Source organism: Brachyhypopomus gauderio, unplaced genomic scaffold, assembly GCF_052324685.1.
Source record: "Brachyhypopomus gauderio isolate BG-103 unplaced genomic scaffold, BGAUD_0.2 sc102, whole genome shotgun sequence".
Taxonomy (NCBI): Eukaryota; Metazoa; Chordata; class Actinopteri; order Gymnotiformes; family Hypopomidae; genus Brachyhypopomus; species Brachyhypopomus gauderio.
The window spans coordinates 516742-544480 of record NW_027506923.1 but is presented as its reverse complement, the minus strand read 5'-3'; the positions used below and the strand labels follow the sequence as shown (position 1 = coordinate 544480).

General features: G+C 43.1%; 1 protein-coding gene and 1 long non-coding RNA gene across 3 annotated transcripts; both read right to left on the bottom strand.

Annotated features, from left to right (window-relative positions):
• On the bottom strand, positions 1 to 9956 carry LOC143497199 (uncharacterized). The gene is made up of 2 exons (XR_013125740.1): positions 9638 to 9956; positions 1 to 380 (listed from the first exon to the last, which is right to left on the bottom strand). It is a non-coding gene; the product is annotated as an uncharacterized LOC143497199 (long non-coding RNA).
• LOC143497196 (uncharacterized) lies at positions 1 to 27739 on the bottom strand. 2 transcript variants are annotated; one of them, XM_076993027.1, is made up of 6 exons: positions 27585 to 27739; positions 26834 to 26857; positions 26167 to 26184; positions 19633 to 19656; positions 18970 to 18987; positions 1 to 4795 (listed from the first exon to the last, which is right to left on the bottom strand). In XM_076993027.1, exon 6 carries the CDS (start codon positions 4685 to 4687, stop codon positions 3773 to 3775), a length of 915 nt encoding a protein of 304 aa, XP_076849142.1. In that variant the 5' UTR covers positions 4688 to 4795; positions 18970 to 18987; positions 19633 to 19656; positions 26167 to 26184; positions 26834 to 26857; positions 27585 to 27739; the 3' UTR covers positions 1 to 3772. The 2 variants fall into 2 exon arrangements, with proteins under 2 accessions (XP_076849142.1, XP_076849143.1); XM_076993028.1 differs by lacking the exons at positions 18970 to 18987; positions 19633 to 19656.

The following is a 27739-nucleotide window of genomic DNA, read 5'->3' as shown; positions in this document are numbered from 1 at the left end:
TCAAATCAATCAAATTTTATTTATATAGCGCTTTTTACAACAGTTGTTGTCACAAAGCAGCTTTACAAGTGCCGAGTCCTAGCCCCCAGTGAGCAAGCCAAAGGCGACAGTGGCAAGGAAAAACTCCCTAGTTTTTTTGCATGAGGAAGAAACCTTGAGAGGAACCAAGACTCAGGGGGGGAACCCATCCTCCTCTGGCCGACACCGGTCACCATGACAACAACAACAATATAGACAGAATGTAGACAGAATGTAAAAGATGCAATAATGTCCATTTAGACCGAAAAAGATGTAATAATGTCCATCATGGTGTAGGCATCCGGTTAGGCAGGAGGTGGCCGGCCAGGATGGATCGCTTGTCTCTCCTCATCTCATTATTCCTCAAGCAGGCGGGCAGCCATGTGGAGAAATGAAACAGGGAAAATTAGCTCTGTATGAGGACATATACGGGACAGGTAAAATTATAAACATTTCTGGAGTGTGGCAGCAACTCCGGCACTAAGTTAAATTATTACAGCCTAGCTAAAAAAAGGCAGAACCAGAAGGTAACATAGGCTTGGGGGCATTCTGAGACAATGGCATCCGTCCACTGCACTGTCAACAAACTTGAGTGACCACGAGCAGTGACAGGATGACAGCACCAGCACCCCAGTCTACCATAAAACCCTTCGTCTATGAACCCCTGGATCTGTACCTTTATCTAAGGGGGATATTAATTATCAAACGCTAGACTAAATAAGTGGGTTTTCAACCTAGATTTAAAGATTGTGACTGTGTCAGAGTCCCGGACACATTTAGGAAGATTATTCCAAAGCTGGGGGGCCTTATAAGAAAAGGCTCTTCCCCCTGCTGTTACCTTGTTAATTTGTGGAACTAATAACAGACCAGCACCCTGTGATCTTAGTTGACGTGGGGGTTCATAGTAGGAAATAAGTTCCTGGAGGTATTCAGGAGCAAGCCCGTGTAGTGCTTTGTATGCTAATAATAGAATTTTAAAATCAATACGAAATTTAACTGGGAGCCAATGCAGGGCTGATAGGACTGGTCTAATATGCTGAAATTTTCTAGTTCTGGTCAGAACTCTAGCTGCGGCATTTTGAACTACTTGAAGTTTATTTAGATTCTTATTTGAACATCCTGACAGTAGTGAATTGCAGTAGTCTAGTCTAGAGCTAACAAAGGCGTGCACCAATTTTTCTGCATCATCCTGTGATAATGCATTTCTTAATTTGGCAATGTTGCGGAGATGTAGAAAAGCTATCCTAGTAGTATTATCTATATATTTATCAAATGATAGGTCGGAGTCGAGTATGACGCCTAGGTTTTTGGCTACTGTGCCAGGTGTAATGGGACAGTCTGCAAGATTAAGCATTAAATTAGGAATTTTCTGTCTTGCGGCCTTAGGGCCCACAAGGAGAACTTCTGTTTTGTCCTCATTTAATTGTAGGAAGTTTAGAGACATCCAGCATTTAATATCTCTTACACAGGCCTCAATTTTTCCTAAACTGAGTTTGTCATCGGGTTTGGCTGATATGTAAAGTTGAGTGTCATCCGCATAGCAGTGAAAATTGACACCATGTTTGTTTATAACTGTGCCCAATGGTAGCATATATAATGTAAATAATAGTGGTCCTAAGATGGAGCCTTGCGGGACCCCATATTTAACCATTGTACGTTTGGATGAAATATTATTGAGCTCTACAAACTGATAGCGATTTGTTAAGTAAGACTGAAACCATGAAAGGGCTGTGCCTGAGACTCCAACCCAGCGTTCTAACCTTTCTAGCAAGATCCTATGATCAATTGTGTCGAAAGCTGCACTAAGATCAAGAAGCACTAACAGTGATACATAGCCTTGATCTGATGCAAGGAGGAGATCATTTGTTACTTTAACTAATGCTGTTTCAGTACTGTGATGGGGCCTAAAACCAGATTGGAACTTTTCAAATGTGTTATTCCTATACAGATATAGGCATAATTGCTGGGCAACAGCTTTTTCTATGATCTTAGATATAAATGATGTGTTTGAAATGGGTCTATAATTAGACAGCACAGTCGGATCAAGATTTGGTTTCTTGATCAGAGGTTTGATAATTGCTAATTTACATGATTTGGGCATGTGACCTATTGTAATGGATGAGTTAACTATAGTTAGAAGAGGTTCAGTTACAGCTGGTAATACCTCTTTTAATAACTTTGAGGGAACTGAGTCTAATGTGCAGGTAGTACAATTTAAGGAAGAAATTATTTTCTCTAATTCTGATTTTGGGAGTGGATGAAAAGCATCAAGTTTTTCTCCTGGTATGTAATTTAAATCAATATCAACCAAACCAGATGACATACCAGTTGTATTGCTAATAAAGGGTTTTATATTTTGTCTAATATTCTCTATTTTATTATCAAAGAAATCTATAAATACATTACTAGTGAGGTTTACTGGAATCTGAGGTTCTGTGCCTGCTTGATTTTTTGTAAGTTTAGAAATAGTATTAAAAAGAAATCTAGGATTGTTTTTATTTTTCTCTATCAGTGAGGCTAAGTATGCTGAGCGTGCTTTAGTGAGTGCCCGTTTGTAGTCAATAATGCTATCCTTCCAGGCACAGTGGAATACTTCCAATTTAGTAGATCGCCATTTCCGCTCTAATTTACGTGCTATTTGTTTTAAGTTTCTAGTTTGGTCGGTGTACCATGGGGCGAGCTTTTTGGATCTAGCTTTTTTATATTTTAGTAGAGCTACTATATCTAGAGCTGATCTGCAGGTATTCTCTAAGTAGTCGGTTAGACTATCTAACTCTCCTGGATCGGATGGCGAGTGGGCTAAAGCAGTTAAGTCAGGGAGGGTTTCAATAAACTGTATAGCTGTTGTTGAATTTATTGAGCGCTTTATACACTGCCGAGGAGACGGGCGGGTATTTATGTTAAGGTGAAAATCGAATTTTACTAAATAATGATCGGAGATCGCTACGGTTTGCGGGAGTATGTTTATATTATCTACGTCGATACCCAGTGTTAATATTAGATCTAGGGTATGATTTCGATAATGTGTAGGTCCTACTACGTTTTGTTTAATGCCGACAGAGTTCAATATAGAAGTAAAAGCCCTTGTCAGTGGATCCTCCGCATTATCAAAGTGTATGTTAAAGTCTCCTACCATTATTATTTTGTCACTACATACTGCTAAATTTGCTGCAAAATCGGTGAAATCGTTTAAGAAATCTGAGTAAGGCCCTGGTGGTCTGTATACATTAGTTAGGGAGAATGTACTTTTATTTTCAGATGGACTAATAACATTAATAGACTGCATCTCAAATGAGTTTGAGATATCTAAGTATTTCTGATGAATTTCTAAACAATCACGATAGATTATACATATTCCACCTCCTCTGCCTGACAGTCTAGGTCTATGTATATAACTATATCCCACAGGAGTGGCTTCGTTTAGAGTTAAATAATCACCAGATTGAACCCACGTTTCAGTTAGACAAAGAATATCAATTTTCTGGTCTGTTATAAGTTCATTTACAAAAACTGCTTTTGAGTTGAGCGATCGAATATTGATTAATCCAATTTTCAGATCGGTCATATAGGTTGTAATAATTTGATGTGAAGTCTGAATATTAGTTAAAAACTTCGGGCGGACTATTTTCTTATGATTTAGTTTAACCCGGGGCACAGACACAGTCTCAATCCTAAGGGAACTTGGTGACGCCTCTAAGCAGCTCGCAGACAGGTTTAACCCGTTAGTCTGCGGCCTGGTCGCGACCCTGGACAGTCAGCAGCTCCTAGTGCTACTCTGCCGACTAACTAACAGGCTATGGGCTATGCTGCAAGATAACAGGGCAGCGCCATCCCGGGTGGGGTGGACACCGTCCCTGCCTAAAAGACCAGGCTTGCCCTCGAACTCTTCCCAATTATTAATAAAGCCCACTTGATTTTCTGAACACCACTTGGACATCCAGCGGTTTAGCGACGTGAGCCTGCTGTACTGCTCATCACCGCGCCGCATTGGGATGGGGCCAGAGCAGATTACGGCATCGGACATCGTCTGGGCTAATTTAACCACCTCTTTAACATTAGCCTTAGTCACCTCTGACTGCCGCAGACGTATATCGTTGGCCCCTACATGAATCACTATCCTAGAAAACCTCCTATGAGCTAACAGTCTAAGGTTGCCACTAATGTCCGGCGCTCTGGCTCCCGGTAAACAGCTGACTGTAACCGCTGGTGCCCCTACAGCTACAGCTACTTTCACGTGCCGAACTATAGAGTCTCCTATCACCAGAGTCTCCTCAGCGGGTGTAACACTGAGCGGGGCAAACCTGTTTGACACGTGAACCTGGGAGTGGTGCTCTGGTGGGCTAGCGCTGGCGTTAGCGGTAGCTGCAGCCCTCGCTCTCCGACTACGCCGCCGAGACGTCACCCATTCGCCCCGCTGTGAGGGCTCTATCGCCGGAGTCGCGGAGGCGCTAGTTCTCCCTGGCGCGTCCACACCTACTACTGACCCTGTCCCTGTCTCTCTATCCCTCAATAATGAGTGGACGCGTCGCTCTAAACTTTCCACTTTCGCCACAAGAGAAGTAACTAACTGGCACCTCTCACAAATACTATCACTATTACTGTCGGTGGCGAAAGGGTCTAGACTAAACATGCCACACTCCGAACACGGGAACAAACCAACACCAGCCATGAATAAATCAAAACACTTACCGTGTCTAGCCGATATATAAACTTACGCTAGCTGATTTGTGAAGGCAGAAAATTGGTCAGCGGCCGGAATAAAACCTGTAAAATGTATCTAGGAATGCAAAAGGTAAAGATTAGCACGTAAATAGATTATTATACTTTAGAAAACAATTTCAAAATTCGCTCCGCAACAGCGTCGGTCAGCAGGAAGCAGCGTCGGCAGGAAGCAGGAAGACCCCAGTGCTGAGAGGCAAACAACAAAGCAGTTTGAAGTGGCACAGACAGAAACCTTTCAGGAACATCTCTATGGGATTTTACTGGAATTCGGATACAGCACAATTCCAAGAAGGCATATGCACTGGTCGTTTGATGATGTACACATTGAAAGCATTTCAAATGCAATGCGGAGGAAACGATTTGATGAGATCATGGCCTCTCTACATTTTGTTGACAACACCAAGATCACAGTGGACTCATTTTTCGAAGTCAGACCCATCTTCACTGAGCTCAACACATCATACAAAGTCATGCCATATCCAGAATGGCTGGTTGTGTATGAAAGCATGATACGATATTATGGCCATCATGGATGCAAGCAGTTTATCAGAGGCAAACCAATCTGTTTTTGTTATAAAATCTGGAGCCTTGCCTCACACAAACGGTACATGCATCATATGAAGCCATATGGGGGACGCTTCACGCTCCTCCCACAGACCAGATTAGGTCAGGGGCCTCAAGATTCAACATCACAATCAAGTCCAAGAAGTGGTGGTGGCCCACTTTTGCATGGTCTCTCAACAGTGCACTTGTGAATAGTCATTACTTTTATAGAGATGTTATGGGAGGGACCATTGATCTGCTCACCTTCACACGAGTAGTGGCACAAACCTTTCATTGAGAATACGCATATCATCCCACCGGTCACAATTGTGACCGGTAATAAAACACACTTTTTCATCTACTTTTCTCATTTTTTTGGAGGAAATAATTCTTTATTATTTCAAAGGGTTGCTAATAACACATGATTTGCATATTTGCATGTCTGGGAAAAATTTGGGCATAAATGGGTTAATTCCCTATGAACCCTGCAAACATGACTTTGTTCATCGCGCTGAAGCGTGGTGCGCGCGAAGTTACAAAATTCAAGAGGTGCACGAGAGGCCCTCGCGCACGGGCGGAGCCACAGCGATTACGTCATTGCGCGTCAAGTATAAACCAGGCTTAAGGGAGCGAGTTGAGCGCGCGTTTGGAATATTGTTGTTTTTTTAGCTTTCTGCCGTAGACCGACTCAGACCACTGCTCTTTATTTTATTTCTGTAAGTAACGCATTCAATGAGCTTTGGACAACTCACCAGTTCATGTATGAACAGTCAAGTAGTGCTGGAGCCCAGGTTTATTTTGCTCAACCAGCAAATAAACGGACTAATGCCCGGTTCACACTACACAATTTTAGGCTGGTTTTTCAGTCGCCGCCTGATCGCCGACAGAAACTGTGGTCGGAGGCAAATCGGCGATCACTCGTCGCTCGCTCAGTCGTGTAGTGTGAACTGCTGAAAGACGCTCGCCGACTGGTCGCCGACTCGTCGCAGACGACCGGCAGATATCTAGCATGTTTAATATCTAGCCCAGTCGGCGACTGAGAGTCGGCAGCAGCATCTAGCTACAGCCAATGGGAACAGCGTCTAGCTACAACCAATGTGAACGCGGAGAGAGAACCGCGGCACCGCTGAAGATATGGGTTCTGGACCCATAGTATTGTTAACCTTTTAAATCCTGTAAAGCGCTTTGTGACATGTGTTGTGAAAAGCGCTATACAAATAAACTTTGATTTGATTTGATTTGAAGATATCTCTGAAGAATGTACAAAAACTTTCAAGAATACTTTCAAAACAGTAACCCAGCAAACACACAAAATCCTCACCTTTCTTACAACTTCACTACAACACTGTGTTTAAGTTATTGTGACAGCACTGGAGAAATAGTGCGATTGATTATATTTATGTTCACTTGGGACTATGGAATGTTTAAACGGTAAAAAAATAATGATAACGAAAATGTGGAGTACATGTACATTGTTTTTTTTTCTTCTACGTGGTGCTGGTTCTCGCGAGAGTTTCGTTTCGTGTTCTCGTGTTTTTGGACGGCAGCCAGATGAGTCGGCGATTAATTCGTGAGCCCGCGTCGCCGATCAGTCATGTACTGTGAAAGCCACAACAACTGAAAGACTCGCGATTACAGCACAACCAGTCGTGTAGTGCGAACGGCACAAAAACCTGACGACTGAAAAGTTGTGTAGTGTGAACCTGGCTTTAGTGTAATAGCACCAGCGCGAGTACGAGTCAGTGATTCACCTCTCCTCTGTGTGCTTCGTGTTTCGCTCGTCTGTTAACTGTCCAAGTTCACTGTTCCGGGACAGAGTGGATATTTAAGGTTGAATTAACTCCGAAAAGCGTTACAAGCATAGAATTAGACTGAATAGATCTGTTTTTATGGATCGGTCACATTGTCACCGATACCCGATCTAGAATTTTTTCAGATATTAATATCGGAATCGGTGCATCCCTAATATTGACACATGTGCACATGTTTTACTTCCAAGCTCCGCGCCCCCCCTGCAATAGCTCCGCGCTCCACCTAGGGGGCACGCCCCCCACTTTGGGAACAACTGAGTTAGTGTGTTGGAAATGGCTAGAGAAATGTACATATGAAGCATATAGGAAGTCCTGTGTGAGTGTGTGTGGAAAAAAGAAGCTAAATATCTGTATATTAGTCACTGGGTAATTGGTAGTAATGGCTAGAATTAGTGTGTATGTGAAACCTATAGGCCAGAGAGGCCTTTGTTTTTGTGAGTGCATGTGAAAGAGAGAGAGGGGGAGGGAGAGCCCATGGGTTGTAAAATGTTAGAAGGATGGGGGAGTGGAGGAGGGGGGCAGCGTGTGCGAGAATGGCAAACGTGCGTTAGCAGCTGTCTATGCCTCCCTGCACTGGTCAGTATGGAAAATGAAAATATTCACTGTAGAGCCATTTGCGGACGGATTTGGCTCAAACTTGGCATACTTCACCACAATAGTCATGTGAATGTGGATGTTAATTTTCACAACAATCAGACATACTATGGCGTAGTTATTGAACTGTGAATTTGATGTGTTATGATGGTAGCATTGTGATGCATATGAAAAATATTAATTTGTGAAAACTTTAGGATTTCATGGAAGATCTTAGCATTTTAAAGTCTGCTGAATATTACAAGGTGTGATTTAAGGTGATGGAGTGAAAATGCTAGGACTAAAATGAAAAGTACAAATGATACATATTTGATAATAGTGAAAAACTGGTAGATTTTTGCAAAGCACATGTAATTACAAAGTTGCTAGGAATTCTGCATACAATCATATGAGTCCAATCTTGTCTTGATAAGTGAAAATATGTAGGAGAAAATCAAGATTTTCTAGTATAGCGCCACCTAGTGGTGCAATTCCCTTCTAACATGAGTATGTCTTAGAGGGTGCGTATATGAACATACCATGTCAGTTTCATGGTATGGCCAGCTTTGACCTGTGACCTTTGAATCATGTGCTCTAACAACTGATAAATTTTCATGAAGATTGGTCAAAGCATTGCTGAGATATAGCTGCTGAAGTAAATTTGGCCACGCCTCAGAGCTATTGATTGACATGTGACAACCAGACTGTATACCAATGTCATAGTTTTGTTGATATTCTTTGATAATGATTAGTGGTGGGCCGTTAACGGCGTTAAGGGCGGTCGTTAATTTGATACTCTTATCGGGCGATATAAAAATTATCGCCGTTAATCTATTCTTAAAGTTGGATTGGGAACTGGGTCAAAATGGGTAAGCAAACTATGATGACTTTCAACTTGATAGTTTAGTTCGGCTGTATTCCTAACCAAATTGCACAGTAGGGGCGAGAACGAGTTTTCAAACATGTGAATTACAAATCGTACGTGTGTTTACATGGATGCAGCCACGAAGTCGCCAGGTTTGCTTCATAGAAAATTCATTTTTAGGAACGTAAAGTGTTACCGGAGCGGAGCTCGGAGCGGTCGTTTTCTGCATGGTCCTAGCGCTAGATTCGTCGCTATTTAAATATTTCTTTTTAACCGTTAAAACTGCAGAGGACCAAAACTGACTTTTGAAAATTACATCTGTGAGGTTAAATGTACTAAATATTGGCTTACATTTCAAATATCATGTTTAGCTGAATAAACATGTTATCAACGCCTTTTAATGTACAGTATGTAGGCTTACAAATTCATGTTTAATTGAATAAACCGTTGAACACGAGTAGCCTACATTTTATTGAGCATGTTTTTTTTCTTCAAGTATCAAAGTAGAACAGCTTCCTCAAGCAGTCATTGATGCATTTTGGAAACAGGAGATGAGCCCCTGGTCTAATTCACCCTCTGTATTAAGAAACCCTATCTCAAAAACTGACTTTTAATCATTACTTGGGTAGCACGCATATGAGCCATTTTAATATAGATTAATCTAGATTAATCTAGATTAATTTCAAGATTTCAGTGAGATTAATCTAAATAAAAAAAATTAATCTATGCCCATGTGACGGGTTAGTGGTTAATTCCACTTGTAAGTCAGCAAACATGGATACTATTAATGTAATTGGCTGCTGTGTGCGTGCTCACCGACATGGGGCGGTGTTTAAGTTAGAATTGCCCCAGTCGATGAGCGCCACAGCAATGGTAAGGCGCACATGATAGTAGCTGTGCCATACTAAAGAATTACTACTCTGTAATAAATAGTAATTAATTGTCTATTGTTAAGCCCTATCCGGACGGGATTAGTTTCTCAGGGGGTCCTGGGGTAATTTTCTCTTTTACGGGGGGTCCTCTGTGATTTTAATCCCGTCCGGAACGAGCATGTCCGTGTTTTTCTCAGACGTCCTCAGAGAAAATTACAGGCGGAATTACCTACTGTTTTTCGCTGTACTCCGTGGTCGTCTGGTAATTTTAGTCCCGTCCGGATCCACATGTCTGAGTTTATACATGCAGACATCACCTCGCGTTTAATAAAACAGCTATATGTCCACTGCCACGCACCGTAGTTACACGTTGGGCGCGCGTTTTCACGGAGATCCACGTAAAGACAGCGGCGAGCGAAAATGGATTTACTGGATTTTTTAATGGATTTATTTTATTTTATTTAACGGATTTATTTAGCTATTTACATTCATTAGCGATTTTTTATAATGTGTTTTCTGTATTGGTTTAACAAAATAGCTTAACTTAAACGGAGATCTTAAATGCTGAACTGAACAGTATTAAAGTTAAAAGTTAAAAAGGAATCATCAGAGTTGGCAGTGTGACGTTATTAAACATGCTATCACGTGACAAGGCGATGTCATGTGACCGAGAAAGCCAAAAACTCGCGGGTCCTCCTGTTTTTTCAATTGCTGTCCGGATGCAAGAGTTTTATCACTGAGTACAAGGGTGAAATATTTTTCACAGACGTCCCCCTGAAAAACTAATCCCGTCCGGATAGGGCTTTAGTCATTCTTTGTAAAAATGTATTTAGTGTCTGTATTAGTATTTCTGTCATTGTGTGTTCATTGGATAGTATATGTAGAATGCTTTTCAGTATAGCTAGTTGGCATATAGCTAATTTCTGCTTCTCCCCTCCCCCCCCTCTTAGCAAACATCACAAAGTGGATGCTATTTTGCTGGCAGTGACGACGCTTTCTTTTGTTTTGTCAGGTATATGTTTGTTTTATTCACATTTTATATTTTATGTTAAGTTAGAATTGTCCCAGTCGATGAGCGCCACAGCAATGCAAACATCACAAAGTGGATGCTATTTTGCTGGCAGTGACGACGCTTTCTTTTGTTTTGTCAGACACAATAAACCGAGTCTGGAAACGGGTAAATGTCTGAGTTTATCATCCAACACAACGCAGTTACAATGGTGCCGTCACCCGGATTATCAGACGTGCGGAGGACCAACTGCGGACTTACTCGATGGATCTGCATTTTCTCCGTGCTGGTAGCGGTCGTTGCAAATGAGAGTTTTTCGATGTTGGTTGCAATTACGCCTTCAGCCGCTAGGGTGTAGTATTGAGTTTTTTTCTTTTTTTTTTCATGTGAGATTGAGTAATCGTGTGTATACATATATATATTTTTTTCCTCCATATCGGTCTTCTTTTTTTTTCTTTTCTGAAGGGTTATCAAGGAGGATAACTGGAATAAAGCAGTTCTGTAGTATATGATACTACAGTAGTCAATATTTGCTGTGTGGGGTGTAGGGTTAAGTCTAGCATAGCATTATAGTTGTTTATATACATACAAGGCTGAACTGAACCTGAATTTTGGTTTGGTTGTTTTTATCTGTTTTGAGGGATTTTTGTATTGTTGTTTGTTTATATTTGTGTGAGTATTGCCATATTACTCCAGTGATGGCTGGTGTTAATGGTGCTGGAAGGGGGAATGCTTCACTGGGGTTTACACCTGTGCCATCAGTGGGACGGGGTTTTTCTAGATTTCCTGTCACGTCCACACCCATGCCTTCTCTTGAGCCCTCATCTGATCACAACGATCCATCACATGATCATCTGCTTGATGAGGGCACTGCTGATGTTCTAACTACAGTGGTTCAGAGAATTGGCCATTCCATTGGTGAGAGCATTGTATCTTGTTTAGAATCTAGAGGTATTGGGGCAACATCAGATAATACTGGACGTGCTTCCAATTTGGGTGGGATTGACCTGACTGGTTTGGGCCTTGTTTTAAAGTCAGATATAAAAGCACCTGGGTATTTTCGGGGAGATGGATCTGAGAAATGTACAGTGCATGAGTGGGAAGAAATGATGAGGATCTATCTGCGTAAGAGAGGGATTCCAGTTGTGGAGCAGGCAGATGAAGTCATTGGTATACTTATGGGGCGGGCTAGGGACATAGTAAGGGTGAGTTTGCGTAGCAATCCCTCTACTGATCTCTCTAGGGGGCCCGGCCCTATATTTGACATGCTTATACAATATTTTGGTGACACTTCCTTCTCTAGTATGCCATTGGCTGACTTCTATGCGACTCTGCCCCTGTCCGGTGAACTCCCATTTGACTACTGGCTGCGGCTTAACCGAGCTATGGAGATTGCTGAAGACTGTCTTAGACAGCGGCACAAAATGATTGATGACCCCTCACGTGAAGTGGCTGCTATGTTTATCAGGCATTGCCCTGACCCTGACTTGTCACTGATTTTTAAGAGCAGGCCTCTGTCCCAGTGGTCAGCCGCTGATGTTAAAGAGACATTAGATGAGTACTGGAGGGAACACAGATTCATAAGACAAACCAAAGGGAGCCTCGACATCACTGCCTCAAGACAGGAGGTTCATAATGTCAGACCAGTTTCACAGCATGTGGCTGGGGCTGCACCGTCGCCTACAGCTGTATTGTCACCACCTCCACAGCACCCAGTGGAGCCAATTGACCGCGTCCTTGCTCTTTTGGAGCGTGTATTGGAACAACAGCCACTCCAATCAGATGGGTGTCATAATCAAGGGTTTAGACATGCTCGGGCCGGGAGATTGAGGGCTGTGTCGCCTTGTGAGGTTTGTGGGAGTGAGGAACACACTACTCAGTTCCACTGTAGATCAAGCCGACTCTGTTATTTCTGCCATGACGCTGGCCATAGACGCGTGGAATGCCCCAAGGCCCAAACTGGCCAGCCTAGTGCTGCGCCCCCCGTCACTACTGCTTCCAGATCTTCGGGAAACAAACTGGCCCACATTTAGAGGGGGTGTGTGCTGGGCCAGGTTCGGATCCCCCTTGGACTGGTGACACTGACCAGAAATCTGCCTGTGACGGTGCTTGTGAGGAGAGTGTGCAAGGGAATTTTATAGTGCAATGCATACAGAGACTCGCTGCTCATGATGATATGTTCTACACCAAAGTTTTAGTTGGGGGAAAAGTTGAAATGAAAGCCATGCTTGATAGTGGGTCAATGGCATGCACTCTGAAGTCCAGCGCTCTGCAGCAGCTATTAAAAGAGGAAGTGTTGACAAGCTCCTCCTTGAGCCCTACTGACATTATCTTGATTGGTTGTGGGGGGTCAAGAACTCACCCTCTGGGGGTATGTGAGTTAATGATGGAGGTGTATGATTGTCGTGTCCTTGTCCCGGTTCTGGTGGTAGATGGACAGACGGAAGACCTCATTCTGGGTAGCAACCTTCTGAAACATTTAATTAGTCAACCGAAGTCCTCGGGTTATTGTCAGGTAGGGTCGTGTAATACTACGCATCGTAGTAAGGAAGAAATGAAATTGGTCGACCTGTTGGCGAATGTTGAGAGATGGAGAGGTGGTGAAGCCCCCGATAGGGTTGGTTCACTGAGGCTGAAGAAGGCTGTTGTTCTGGAGCCTCTGCGGGAGCATTTAGTGTGGGCCAGGATGAGGGACACAAAGTCTATCTCAGCTGGAAGTGCAGTGATCATTGAGCCCAGTAGTTCAAGGTCAGCGCCTAGACAAGTCTTGGTGGGGAGAACGGTGGCCTTGTTAAGGAGTGATGGGTGGCTTCCGGTTAGAGTCATTAATCCTGCAGAGAAATCCGTAACCCTGAGACGTAATGCAAAGATTGCTGATGTGGTGCCCTGTGTAGCTTTGGAGGACTTCGACAGTGACTCCTTGACTAGACATAGAGGGTCTTCAACGCTCTTGGGACAACACGTGCAGCAGACAATGGATGGTATGTCCAGACTGACTGATGACGGTCTTCTCCAACATGCTGAGAGCAACAGCCAGGGGGGACCACTGCAGTCATCTCACTCTGCTCTGCACGAGTTGGGACTCTCTGATATTGACATTGAGTCTTGTCAGGCATCTCCTGGCATCGTGAGCAAGCTTGTCCAGCTGATTTCCGAGCATGAGTCCATCTTCTCAAGGCACAAGTTAGATTGTGGGAAAGTCAGTGGGTACTATCATCACATTCGACTCTTTGATGATAAGCCTTTTAGACTACCGTACCGTCGCCTTTCACCTAGTCATTATGTGAAGCTGAAAACTGCTTTGGACGAGATGGAGGAGCAAGAGATAATACGAAAGTCCGCTAGTGAATTTGCTTCACCACTTGTTTTAGTTTGGAAGAAATCTGGAGATCTTAGACTCTGCACGGACTTCCGCTGGCTCAACTCGCGTACCATCAAGGATGCTCACCCGCTGCCACATCAAGCTGATGCTCTAGCTGCCTTGGGTGGAAATGCGTTCTTCTCTACAATGGATCTCACTTCTGGCTACTACAACGTTGAAGTTCATGAGAATGACAAGAAATTCACTGCATTTACGTCACCATTTGGGTTATATGAATATAACCGGATGCCACAAGGATTATGCAACAGCCCTGCGACTTTTATGCGCATGATGTTGGGCATTTTTGGAGATCAAAACTTTCTCAGTTTACTCTGCTACCTGGATGATGTTTTGGTGTTTGCCCCCACAGAGGAGTTAGCTCTGCAGCGCTTGGGGATGGTTTTTGAGCAACTCAAGGCACACAATTTGAAGCTGGCTCCTAAAAAGTGCCACTTCCTTCGGAAGTCAGTGAAATTTCTGGGCCATATTGTTAGTGCAGATGGAGTCGCTACTGACCCCGATAAGGTGAAAGCTATCACTGCCATCATGGAAGAAGACCTTATGGAGGAGAATTCACGAGTCCCTTCTCAGAAAAAGCTGAGGTCATTCCTGGGGATGGTAGTGTTTTATCAGCAGTTCATTGAGGGATGCTCTTCTATAGCAAAACCTCTGTTTGGGCTGACAACTGGTAACCAAGCCCCTCGCCGAAAGGGGAGGAGGTGATCACCTTGTAGGACTCTGTCTGCAGATGACTGGACAGATGAGTGCAGACAAGCTTTCTGTGCATTGAAGCAAGCACTGAAAGAGCAAGTTGTATTGGCTCACCCAGACTTTGGCAGGCCGTTTCTGCTTTCAGTGGATGCTTCCTGCAATGGGCTAGGTGCTGTGCTTTCTCAGGTGCCAGAAGGAGAGTTGACAGCGAGACCAATTGCTTTCGCTAGTAAGTCCCTCACTTATGCACAGTCAAAATATCCAGCGCACCGCCTTGAGTTTTTCTCCATGAAGTGGGCTATTTGTGACAAATTCCATCATTGGTTAAGGGGTCACCGCTTCACGGTTTGGACGGACAACAATCCGTTGACTTATATCTTGTCAAAAGCCAAGCTGGATGCCTGTGAACAGAGGTGGGTTGCCAAGTTGGCACCTTATGAGTTCGACATCAAATACATACCTGGTCCTAGGAACATTGTTGCTGATGCACTAAGCAGAGAGCCTTTTGTCTAGCCTAGTGCCCTACATCGATTGACGAGAGTCCCCTACACGATGCTCCTCAAGGAGGCGGCGGCCGTGCATCCAGGACAAGTGCAGGATGTTTTCCGGTGGTCCATTGATCCCTTGGATGGTTGTTCCGGTGCTGAGGATGCGACTTTGACCTGTGCTTCAGCTGTCGTCAGACCCCCAGGAGCTTGTTCAAGATTGGATGTCTCGGCTGTTTTGCATTCTTGCCGGGAGCGTGATGAGTTGAGCACACATGCTCTGCTACTCCCTCAACTTCCGCAAGCTTTACTGCCACGGGCAGACACTGACGTTCGACCCCTTTCTCATGAACAGCTGATGAGGGGACAACGTGAGGATGCTACACTGAGCAGAGTAATATTCTTTGTGGAGAGGGGGCGTCGCCCATCCAGAAGGGAACGATGTTCTGAGTCTGTGGAGACCATGAGGCTATTGAAGCACTGGCATAAGCTTACTCTGAAGATGGGCGTGCTGTATCGGGTTACTAAGAATGTGATCACTGGGCGGAAGTCCTACTTGTATGTGGTTCCAGGCTCCATGTATGCCAGGGTGTTGAAGGGCGTTCATGATGACGCAGGCCACCAGGGTCGACGGAGGATTTTGTATCTTGCCAGGCAGAGGTTTTTCTGGCATGGCCTTGACCGAGATGTTGCCGATTATGTCAAACAATGCAGACGATGTGTCTTCAGCAAATCTCCTGAGCTGGAAGCCAGGGCTCCTCTGGAAAACATCATCACTACAGAGCCTCTCGAACTCGTTTGTATCGATTTCTGGTCTGCTGAGGACTCAAATAACAAATCTGTTGACGTGCTTGTCGTCACTGATCACTTTATGAAAGTCTCTCATGCTTTTGTGTGTCCAAACCAATCAGCGAAGTCTGTCGCTCATCAGTGGAACAACTTTTTCTGTGTTTATGGTTTTCCGCAGCGAATTCACTCTGACCAGGGTGCGAATTTTGAGAGTGCACTGATTGCTGAGCTTTTGGATGTTGCAGGGGTTGCAAAATCCCATACGACTCCGTATCACCCTATGGGCAACGGCTCCTGTGAGAGGTTTAACAGGACACTCGGAAATATGATTCGGGCCCTGCCACCAAAAGCAAAGCACAGGTGGCCACAGGCTCTCAAGTCTCTCACGTTCGCTTATAATTGCACTGTCCATGAGACAACTGGTTTTGCTCCATTTCTGCTGATGTTTGGCAGGCTGCCAAAACTGCCTGTGGACATTCTTTTTGGAGCCATCTTGAAAGATCCTGACATTGTGGACTATGATCAATATGTCCAGGCTCTGCGCCGGGATTTGAAGGAAGCGATGGCTACGGCTCAGACAGTGGCTGCCAAGCAATTAAAGAGACATGCTGAACTTTATGACAAGAAAGTTCGTGGTGCACCGGTGGACATTGGCGATCGAGTTCTGCTGGCCAATAAAGCTGAACGTGGCAAGAGAAAGCTAGCTGATCGCTGGGAAAATACCATCTACCTGGTTGTTGAGAAGAATGATGCCAGCCATACCTTTAAGATTCAGAACTGCAGGAGTGATCAGGTTAAGACAGTGCATCGCAATCTGATTATGCCTGTGAACGTTCTCCCGCTTGACATAGATGATGAGGGCAGCACGGGGGCTTCTGACATGACTGTTGCAGATACTCCGTCTGATGAGGATGGAGGCTTGGCTACTGTTGATGATTCAGGGGTTTTAGCTATAGACAGAACAAAAAGTTGGGTGTCTGCACTACCCCTTGATGTGCCAGATTCCATGGGTACAGACATTGGAAATCTTTCTGCTGTCCTTCCTTGTGCTGAAGTGGCACTCGATGGTCCTGCTCAGAATGTTGTGTCACCTACACATTTTAGCTGTGCGGGCTCAGACCTGCTCGATACTGACCTGCCGAATCCTTCCAGCAGTCTCAGTCATGTGGGGGGGTTTGCTCTGAGAAGTCAAATAACCAGGCTGTGAGCCGCCCGAGTCACTCCGATGGCTCTGATGTGACCAGTATGGTAGTTCAGAATCCCCACACTCACCTTTCAGATGCTCAGAGTACAATTAGAGAATTCAGATCACGGGCTGGAAGATTACTTAAACCAGTCAGCAGACTTATTGAGATGATGAACCAATGAGCTGTTATGGAGGGTTAAGGAGTGGTCCGCGTACGCATAGTTATTGTTCTGATGGTTCACTGTTGTTACTGGTATACACTGTGGTCAGGTGAATGGGTGTTTTTGTTTGTTTGTTTGTTTATTTATTTGTTTCCTTCTCTTTTTTTTTTTTAAATTGGTTGTGCCAGTATTGTACTGTATTGTATTATACTGTCGTGTGAGCGTATGTAATTATACTGGAGGCCTGCCGCAGTCTCTGAGTGTGCTTAACATGTAGTAAGGCATGTTTATCTGTGTTGGCTTAGGGGAGTAGCTAACCCCTTCTCCTTCTAATTCTCTTAGAGAATAGTCTTCAGACTGAAACACTTAAAGACTAGTATGTGGCTGTCTGATACCTCCTGCACTACAGTTGTTGGTTGTCTGTTTGTTTTCCTTTGTTGTTGTTTTTTTATTGTTATGGCCACATGTATGGAGTTTGGATATTTCTATGCCTGATTTTTTTTTGCCCTGCGTTAGTCACTGCTGGTGTTGAGCAAGTGGAATTCAGTGAGGGGGAGTGTGACGGGTTAGTGGTTAATTCCACTTGTAAGTCAGCAAACATGGATACTATTAATGTGATTGGCTGCTGTGTGCGTGCTCACCGACATGGGGCGGTGTTTAAGTTAGAATTGCCCCAGTCGATGAGCGCCACAGCAATGATAAGGCGCACATGATAGTAGCTGTGCCATACTAAAGAATTACTACTCTGTAATAAATAGTAATTAATTGTCTATTGTTAGTCATTCTTTGTAAAAATGTATTTAGTGTCTGTATTAGTATTTCTGTCATTGTGTGTTCATTGGATAGTATATGTAGAATGCTTTTCAGTATAGCTAGTTGGCATATAGCTAATTTCTGCTCCCCCCCTAGCAAACATCACAAAGTGGATGCTATTTTGCTGGCAGTGACGACGCTATCTTTTGTTTTGTCAGGTATATGTTTGTTTTATTCACATTTTATATTTTATGTTAAGTTAGAATTGTCCCAGTCGATGAGTGCCACAGCAATGCAAACATCACAAAGTGGATGCTATTTTGCTGGCAGTGACGACGCTTTCTTTTGTTTTGTCAGACACAATAAACCGAGTCTGGAAATGGGTAAATGTCTGAGTTTATCATCCAACACAACGCAGTTACACCCACCCCTAGTTATAATAAAGCTGTGTATTCTGAGGAAACTTGTCTCCGCTTCCTGCCTCATTCCTCGCAACGACAACTTTATTATTGCACATACCATAGCTTACTATTCATGGCTTTAAATGTTTTTACTTTTATATTAAATATCAGAGAGAGTAATATTTGCACATTAATTGTCACGGTGACAGCTCCGGACCCCTCCCTGTGGGCATGTCGTTATGTCGTCTGCGTGCATGTCCATGTTTGTAGTTCTGTGGGTGTGGGCCGTTATTGAGCGTGTTAGTAGTCGCACCTGTGCCTTGTCTCGAGATCACAAGGGTCTGTGTTAATCACCTATTTAATGTGCGTTCGCGCAGTCTTGTGCTCGTCTTCGTCTAAAGTTCGTGCCTGAGTGAGTGGCTTGTTGTTAAGTGCTTGCGCTGCCGCGCTGAACTTCACCGTTGTCCTCTATTAAACGTTCTGTGTTGCACTCATTGACCATATATATACGGTCTCTGGTTGCACTACGCTTCGTTCGTCATCCCTGACTCCTTCGACCATCACAATAATAACTTAATTTTAATTTTTTTCATCTTTTCTTACTGTGCTATAAACATAAGTAAACAAACACATTTATTTTACCATAGATAATATTATCAGAAATAATGCTATCAAGTTCAAATAGATTTGCAAAGGAAAAATTACTTACCTTCAGGAAGAAGTTCCTCTGTACAAGTAAATAAAGAATGGGATGAGATCCTTCAGATTCATGAACTATGACTGAACCCTTATTTATTCTAAAAATAAATCTGACGTGTGAAAGCGTTATATTTTTATTAGTTAGTATTTATAAAAATAAAAATGATTGTTGTTTTCTTCATAACATTTCATAGCATTAACAACAAGGGCTGCAAAAGGTTGTTCACTATTAGTTAAGTCACGCTACAGCCCCTGACCCCTCCCCTTTGGGCGTGTGTTTATGTCGTCTACGTCTAGTCGTCTGCGTCTGTGGATCTTCGTGGGTGTGGTTGTGTCTGAGTGTTTATCAGTCTCACCTGTGGCTCATCTCGTGAGCACTCGGGGTTTATGTGGTTTGTCTATTTAATGTGCGTTCGCGCAGTGTCCCGTGCTCGTCTTTGTCTGAGTCACTCACGTAAGTGTGTATGGTTACTGTCTGCGCTATTTGAGTTATTAAAAGTAGCTGCTGTGTTTGACCCATACTTCGTGCCTCGTCCTTCCGCCTACACATAGCGTTACAAGTTATAGTTATCAGTTATAGCAGTGATATTACAAAAGCATGCATGGTTTAATATCCCAGACATCAGAATCACTCATATGTAATGACATAGGAGACCTCAAATACTTCACTTACGTAATTCAGTTTCATCTCTTTGGCCTGTAAAAAAGGTACACAATATATTTTATTTCTACAACAATTGATTTTATTATTATTATTATTTATTTGATATAGATTTTTGGTGTATATACAATTAAAGATGAAAATTAAAACATATCTTGTAATTTCACCAGGGTAAAAGTGACGTATAAGTGCTTTAATTCCCTATGAACCCTGCAAACATGACTTTGTTCATCGCGCTGAAGTGCGGCGCGCGCGAAGTTACAAAATTCAAGAGGTGCACGAGAGGCCCTCGCGCACGGGCGGAGCCACAGCGATTACGTCATTGCGCGTCAAGTATAAACCAGGCTTAAGGGAGCGAGTTGAGCGCGCGTTTGGAATACTGTTGTTTTTTTAGCTTTCTGCCGTAGACCGACTCAGACCACTGCTCTTTATTTTATTTCTGTAAGTAACGCATTCAATGAGCTTTGGACAACTCACCACTTCATGTATGAACAGTCAAGTAGTGCTGGAGCCCAGGTTTATTTTGCTCAACCAGCAAATAAACGGACTAATGCCCGGTTCACACTACACGATTTTAGGCTGGTTTTTCAGTCGCCGACTGATCGCGACAGAAACTGTGGTCGGAGGCAAATCGGCGATCACTCGTCGCTCGCTCAGTCGTGTAGTGTGAACTGCTGAAAGACGCTCGCCGACTCGTCGCAGACGACCGGCAGATATCTAGCATGTTTAATAGGCCCTTTTCACAACAAAACGGAAATACGTCACCGCCGGGTAAAACAAGTTCCGGTACTCGCAGAAGATAGTTGTTGTCAATTCACCTCAGCATGGAGCGTGTTTACTTCATCCCTGTCGTCGCTGCCGAGACTGAATTTTAAATACGTTTCCAGTATCGTTGAAGAACATTCAACAACGAACGGTTCCAAGTTAAATAGAGGCTACAAATTGTTTGTAGAATAATTTATTCACTTATACCAGGGTAAGCTAACACCAGCTAGCACTAGCTAGGTAACTAACTATTATTTAAGGTATAGCTGGTTCCATTAGTCATCCTACGGAGTGGTAAAACAGTCTATATTATTATGTTATATATTATAATATTACATATTATACTGACAGCTTTAGTTAACAATATCTAGCTAGGTTAAGCTGGGCGTACACTGTGCAATTTTTGGCCCATTTTCAGCCGATTTTTCACTCGTGCGACTATTTTTGCGATCGGGCTGAGTTTCGGCTCAATCGCATGTCGTGCATCGTGTAGTTTACACAGGTAAACGAGGAGCGATTCACACCTCACGACCAACTCCCGATCAGAAATCGCAGCGTCGCAAGAATATCAAACATGTTTGAAATTCAAATCGCTCCTCGTGAGAGTATCGCACTGTTGAAGCAGCTCCACGAGCCGACTCTCCCTGCGATTTAGTCGTAGTTTGAGCTGGAGCTGAGTACATGATTTAAAATATCGTACAGTGTACGCCCAGCTTTAGCAAGCCAAGGGACGTCAGCTATTGATTGTTTGGTTTACATCAGTTCATGACACACACCAAGTTATTACGTGTTATTGTTTATTCAGTGTCCAATATAGTCGACAGCAAAGTGATGGTCAGAGCTGGATGCTAGCGGATCACAACTAGTTTCAGAGCCGTTTCAGTGGAACAGTTGCTGTCCGCATTTGAAAGAGCAAACTCTCGACTAGTAGATGTCGTGGTGTACTGCCAGCCGAGAGCTTGCTCTTTTCTAGCTAGATGCTATCGGATCACGGCTAGAAGCTATCGGATCGGGGCTAGAAGCTATCGGATTGGGGCTAGAAGCTATCGGATCACGGCTAGAAGCTAGCGAACCGGGGCTAGAAGCTATCGGATCACGGCTAGATGCTAGCGAACCGGGGCTAGAAGCTAGCGAACCGGGGCTAGAAGCTAGCGGACCGGGGCTAGAAGCTAGCGGACCGGGGCTAGAAGCTAGCGGACCGGGGCTAGATGCTATCGGACCGGGGCTAGAAGCTATCGGATCACGGCTAGAAGCTATCGGATCACGGCTAGAAGCTATCGGATCATGGCTAGAAGCTAGCGAACCGGGGCTAGAAGCTAGCGAACCGGGGCTAGAAGCTAGCGAACCGGGGCTAGATGCTAGCGAACCGGGGCTAGATGCTAGCGAACCGGGGCTAGAAGCTAGCGAACCGGAGCTTAAAGCTAGCGAACCGGGGCTAGATGCTATCGGACCGGGGCTAGAAGCTAGCGAACCGGAGCTAGAAGCTAGCGAACCGGAGCTAGAAGCTAGCGAACCGGGGCTAGATGCTAGCGAACCGGGGCTAGAAGCTAGCGAACCGGAGCTTAAAGCTAGCGAACCGGGGCTAGATGCTATCGGACCGGGGCTAGAAGCTAGCGAACCGGAGCTAGAAGCTAGCGAACTGGAGCTAGAAGCTAGCGAACCGGAGCTAGAAGCTAGCGAACCGGGGCTAGATGCTAGCGGGTAACAGATAGATGCTAGCGGACGTACATGTACTCCCAGCCGAGAGCTTGATCTTTCAAACGCGGACAGCAACTGTTCCACTGAAACCGGCTGGGAACAGTAACAGTACTGGGAACAGTAACAGGGAACAGCACCAACTTTTAGCTGCGAGCTTCCTGCTATGTAGTCTGCAGCAGTGAAATGCTGTGGCTACACACAAAGATGCTCCGTATCACAAAGTTTTCCCCTTCATCCCTCCTAATTGCACAAACCCATTTTCTTTTCTGCTCGTCGTCAGCCGGAAAACCATAGAAACTGAGATACGACTGTTTTTGCTTCGAGATCGAGCACCCTGGTGCACTGCAAAAGCTCTTGTTATTGGACTCTGCCATTGTTTAATGTGTAACAGAAGTAACTTTACCCTGCAACGAGAGCTTCCGGAAGAAAAAATGCGGAAGTGTGAAAAGGGCCTATATCTAGCCCAGTCGGCGACTGAGAGTCGGCAGCAGCGTCTAGCTACAGCCAATGGGAACGCGGGGAGAGAACCGCGGCACCGCTGAAGATATCTCCGAAGAATGTAAAAAACTTTCAAGAATGCTTTCAAAACAGTAACCCAGCAAACACACAATCCTCACCTTTCTTACAACTTTACTACAACACTGTGTTTAAGTTATTGTGACAGCACTGGAGAAATAGTGCGATTGATTATATCTATGTTCACTGCAACGGAGAGATGAAATAATTCTGGCAACTTGGGACTATGGAGTGTTTAAACGGTAAAAAAAATAATAATAACGAAAATGTGGAGTACATGTACATTGTTTTTTTCTTTATGTGGTGTTGCTGGTTCTCACGAGAGTTTCGTTTTCGTGTTCTCGTGTTTTTGGACAGCCAGATGAGTCGGCAATTCCCCAGTTTAATTCGTGAGCCCGCGTCGCCGATCAGTCATGTAGTGTGAACGCCACAACAACTGAAAGACTCGCGATTACAGCACAACCAGTCGTGTAGTGCGAACGGCACAAAAACCTGACGACTGAAAAGTTGTGTAGTGTGAACCTGGCTTTAGTGTAATAGCACCAGCGCGAGTACGAGTCAGTGATTCACCTCTCCTCTGTGTGCTTCGTGTTTCGCTCGTCTGTTAACTGTCCAAGTTCACTGTTCCGGGACAGAGTGGATATTTAAGGTTGAATTAACTCCGAAAAGCGTTACAAGCATAGAATTAGACTGAATAGATCTGTTTTTATGGATCGGTCACATTGTCACCGATACCCGATCTAGAATTTTTTCAGATATTAATATCGGAATCGGTGCATCCCTAATATTGACACATGTGCACATGTTTTACTTCCAAGCTCCGCGCCCCCCCTGCAATAGCTCCGCGCCCCACCTAGGGGGCACGCCCCCCACTTTGGGAACAACTGAGTTAGTGTGTTGGAAATGGCTAGAGAAATGTACATATGAAGCATATAGGAAGTCCTGTGTGAGTGTGTGTGGAAAAAAGAAGCTAAATATCTGTATATTAGTCACTGGGTAATTGGTAGTAATGGCTAGAATTAGTGTGTATGTGAAACCTATAGGCCAGAGAGGCCTTTGTTTTTGTGAGTGCATGTGAAAGAGAGAGAGGGAGGAGGGAGAGCCCATGGGTTGTAAAATGTTAGAAGGATGGGGGAGTGGAGGAGGGGGGCAGCGTGTGCGAGAATGGCAAACGTGCGTTAGCAGCTGTCTATGCCTCCCTGCACTGGTCAGTATGGAAAATGAAAATATTCACTGTAGAGCCGTTTGCTGACGGATTTGGCTCAAACTTGGCTTACTTCACCACAATAGTCATGTGAATGTGGATGTTAATTTTCATAACAATCAGACATACTATGGCGTAGTTATTGAACTGTGAATTTGATGTGTTATGATGGTAGCATTGTGATGCATATGAAAAATATTAATTTGTGAAAACTTTAGGATTTCATGGAAGATCTTAGCATTTTAAAGTCTGCTGAATATTACAAGGTGTGATTTAAGGTGATGGAGTGAAAATGCTAGGACTAAAATGAAAAGTACAAATGATACATATTTGATAATAGTGAAAAACTGGTAGATTTTTGCAAAGCACATGTAATTACAAAGTTGCTAGGAATTCTGCATACAATCATATGAGTCCAATCTTGTCTTGATAAGTGAAAATATGTAGGAGAAATTCTGGATTTTCTAGTATAGCGCCACCTAGTGGTGCAATTCCCTTCTAACATGAGTATGTCTTAGAGGGTGCGTATATGAACATACCATGTCAGTTTCATGGTATGGCCAGCTTTGACCTGTGACCTTTGAATCATGTGCTCTAACAACTGATAAATTTTCATGAAGATTGGTCAAAGCATTGCTGAGATATAGCTGCTGAAGTAAATTTGGCCACGCCTCAGAGCTATTGATTGACATGTGACAACCAGACTGTATACCAATGTCATAGTTTTGTTGATATTCTTTGATAATGATTAGTGGTGGGCCGTTAACGGCGTTAACGGCGGTCGTTAATTTGATACTCTTATCGGGCGATATAAAAATTATCGCCGTTAATCTATTCTTAAAGTTGGATTGGGAACTGGGTCAAAATGGGTAAGCAAACTATGATGACTTTCAACTTGATAGTTTAGTTCGGCTGTATTCCTAACCAAATTGCACAGTAGGGGCGAGAACGAGTTTTCAAACCTGTGAATTACAAATCGTACGTGTGTTTACATGGATGCAGCCACGAAGTCGCCAGGTTTGCTTCATGGAAAATTCATTTTTAGGAACGTAAAGTGTTACCGGAGCGGAGCTCGGAGCGGTCGTTTTCTGCATGGTCCTAGCGCTAGATTCGTCACTATTTAAATATTTCTTTTTAACCGTTAAAACTGCAGAGGACCAAAACTGACTTCTGAAAATTACGTCTGTGAGGTTAAATGTACTAAATATTGGCTTACATTTCAAATATCATGTTTAGCTGAATAAACATGTTATCAACGCCTTTTAATGTACAGTATGTAGGCTTACAAATTCATGTTTAATTGAATAAACCGTTGAACACGAGTAGCCTACATTTTATTGAGCATGTTTTTTTTCTTCAAGTATCAAAGTAGAACAGCTTCCTCAAGCAGTCATTGATGCATTTTGGAAACAGGAGATGAGCCCCTGGTCTAATTCACCCTCTGTATTAAGAAACCCTATCTCAAAAACTGACTTTTAATCATTACTTGGGTAGCACGCATATGAGCCATTTTAATATAGATTAATCTAGATTAATCTAGATTAATTTCAAGATTTCAGTGAGATTAATCTAGATAAGAAAAATTAATCTATGCCCACCCCTAGTTATAATAAAGCTGTTGTTACGTTGAGGACCCCGGCCCCTCCCTTTTGGGCGTGTGTAAACGTTGTCCACGTGCGTCTGCGGAACTCTGTGGTGAAGGCTATGTTGTGTGAATAATGTGTCTCACCTGTGAATCGTCTCGTAATCACATGGGGCTAATGTGGTCTGTCTATTTAATGTGCGCTCGCGCAGTGTCCTGTGCTCGTCGTTGTCTAAAGTCTACACGTCTCAGTGTGTATATATACGTGTTCCGTGTGCGCTATTGCGCAATTTCTATTTAAAATAAAAGTGACGTCAGTCTAAAGGAGGATTCAGTGTCTCATCCTTCGCCACGACCCCATCGTCACAGCTGTGTATTCTGAGGAAACTTGTCTCCGCTTCCTGCCTCATTCCTCGCAACATGACAACTTTATTATTGCACATACCATAGCTTACTATTCAAGGCTTAAAATGTTTTTACTTTTATATTAAATATCAGAGAGAGTAATATTTGCACATTAATTGTCACAGTGACAGCTCCGGACCCCTCCCTGTGGGCATGTCGTTATGTCGTCTGCGTGCATGTCCATGTTTGTAGTTCTGTGGGTTCGTCATCCCTGACTCCTTCAACCATCACAATAATAACTTAATTTAAATTTTTTTCATCTTTTCTTACTGTGCTATAAACATAAGTAAACAAACACATTTATTTTACCATAGGTAATATTATCAGAAATAATGCTATCAAGTTCAAATAGATTTGCAAAGGAAAAATTACTTACCTTCAGGAATAAGTTCCTCTGTACAAGTAAATAAAGAATGGGATGAGATCCTTCAGATTCATGAACTATGACTGAACCCTTATTTATTCTAAAAATAAATCTGACGTGTGAAAGCGTTATATTTTTATTAGTTAGTATTTATAAAAATAAAAATGATTGTTGTTTTATAACATTTCATAGCATTAACAACAAGGGCTGCAAAAGGTTGTTCACTATTAGTTAAGTCACGCTACAGCCCCTGACCCCTCCCCTTTGGGCGTGTGTTTATGTCGTCTACGTCTAGTCGTCTGCGTCTGTGGATCTTCATGGGTGTGGTTGTGTCTGAGTGTTTATCAGTCTCACCTGTGGCTCATCTCGTGAGCACTCGGGGTTTATGTGGTTTGTCTATTTAATGTGCATTCACGCAGTGTCCCGTGCTCGTCTTTGTCTGAGTCACTCACGTATGTGTGTATGGTTACATGTGCACTGTCTGCGCTATTTGAGTTATTAAAAGTAGCTGCTGTGTTTGACCCATACTTCGTGCCTCGTCCTTCCGCCTACACATAGCGTTACAAGTTATAGTTATCAGTTATAGCAGTGATATTACAAAAGCATGCATGGTTTAATATCCCAGACATCAGAATCACTCATATGTAATGACATAAGAGACCTCAAATACTTCACTTACGTAATTCAGTTTCATCTCTTTGGCCTGTAAAAAAGGTACACAATATATTTTATTTCTACAACAATTGATTTTATTATTATTATTTATTTGATATAGATTTTTGGTGTATATACAATTAAAGATGAAAATTAAAACATATCTTGTAATTTCACCAGGGTAAAGGTGGTTTTTTAGACTTAATATGCAAATGTAGTTAGTTTGCTTTGGGTGTGTTTAACGTGGATTTTACAGTGTGCTCCAAATCTGAGGTCTGGAACATCTAGACTACAGCTACTATTACTTATACCACCATGAGGTTGTGTCACTGGCATGAGGATTACAACAGTTAAACACATTTACAATCATGTCCACACCTAAACCAAACTATAAGATTAACCTCAGTAAAATGAAACAGACAAATGAAAATATATGGAAAGGATATATTTTAGTTTTCATTAGTTTTTTGTTATTGTAGAATATTTCTGATAAGAAATATTAAATCTTTAAATAATTTCTGTATTAATTCTAGACCTATATACTTTGGTGTGGACATAATCTGCCAATAAAGTGTCAGAGGTCCGATGTAAGATGATCTTGGCATAAATCTCTGCTTGTTAACTATAAGTACACAGTAACTGCTGAGGTTAGAAAAGGCAGTGTATCCAAATGTAGTTTAAGCTAATCAGACATTTTCAGTGACAGAAACCCTTTTCACATATTATTAACAGGAAAACATTCAAAACATTCAGCAAGTATAAAAAATGTTGCTTACCTCCACGAAGCCATCTTAAGAACATTGTCTCAAGTAAGAAGAAACTACACTGCTGAGAATGTATTAGACAATGTGGTATACTGTATTAACTGTCACCTTTACGAATAAGTTTTCCTGCCCCATTTCACTCCTTCTTGGTTGATTCTCTGCTTTAG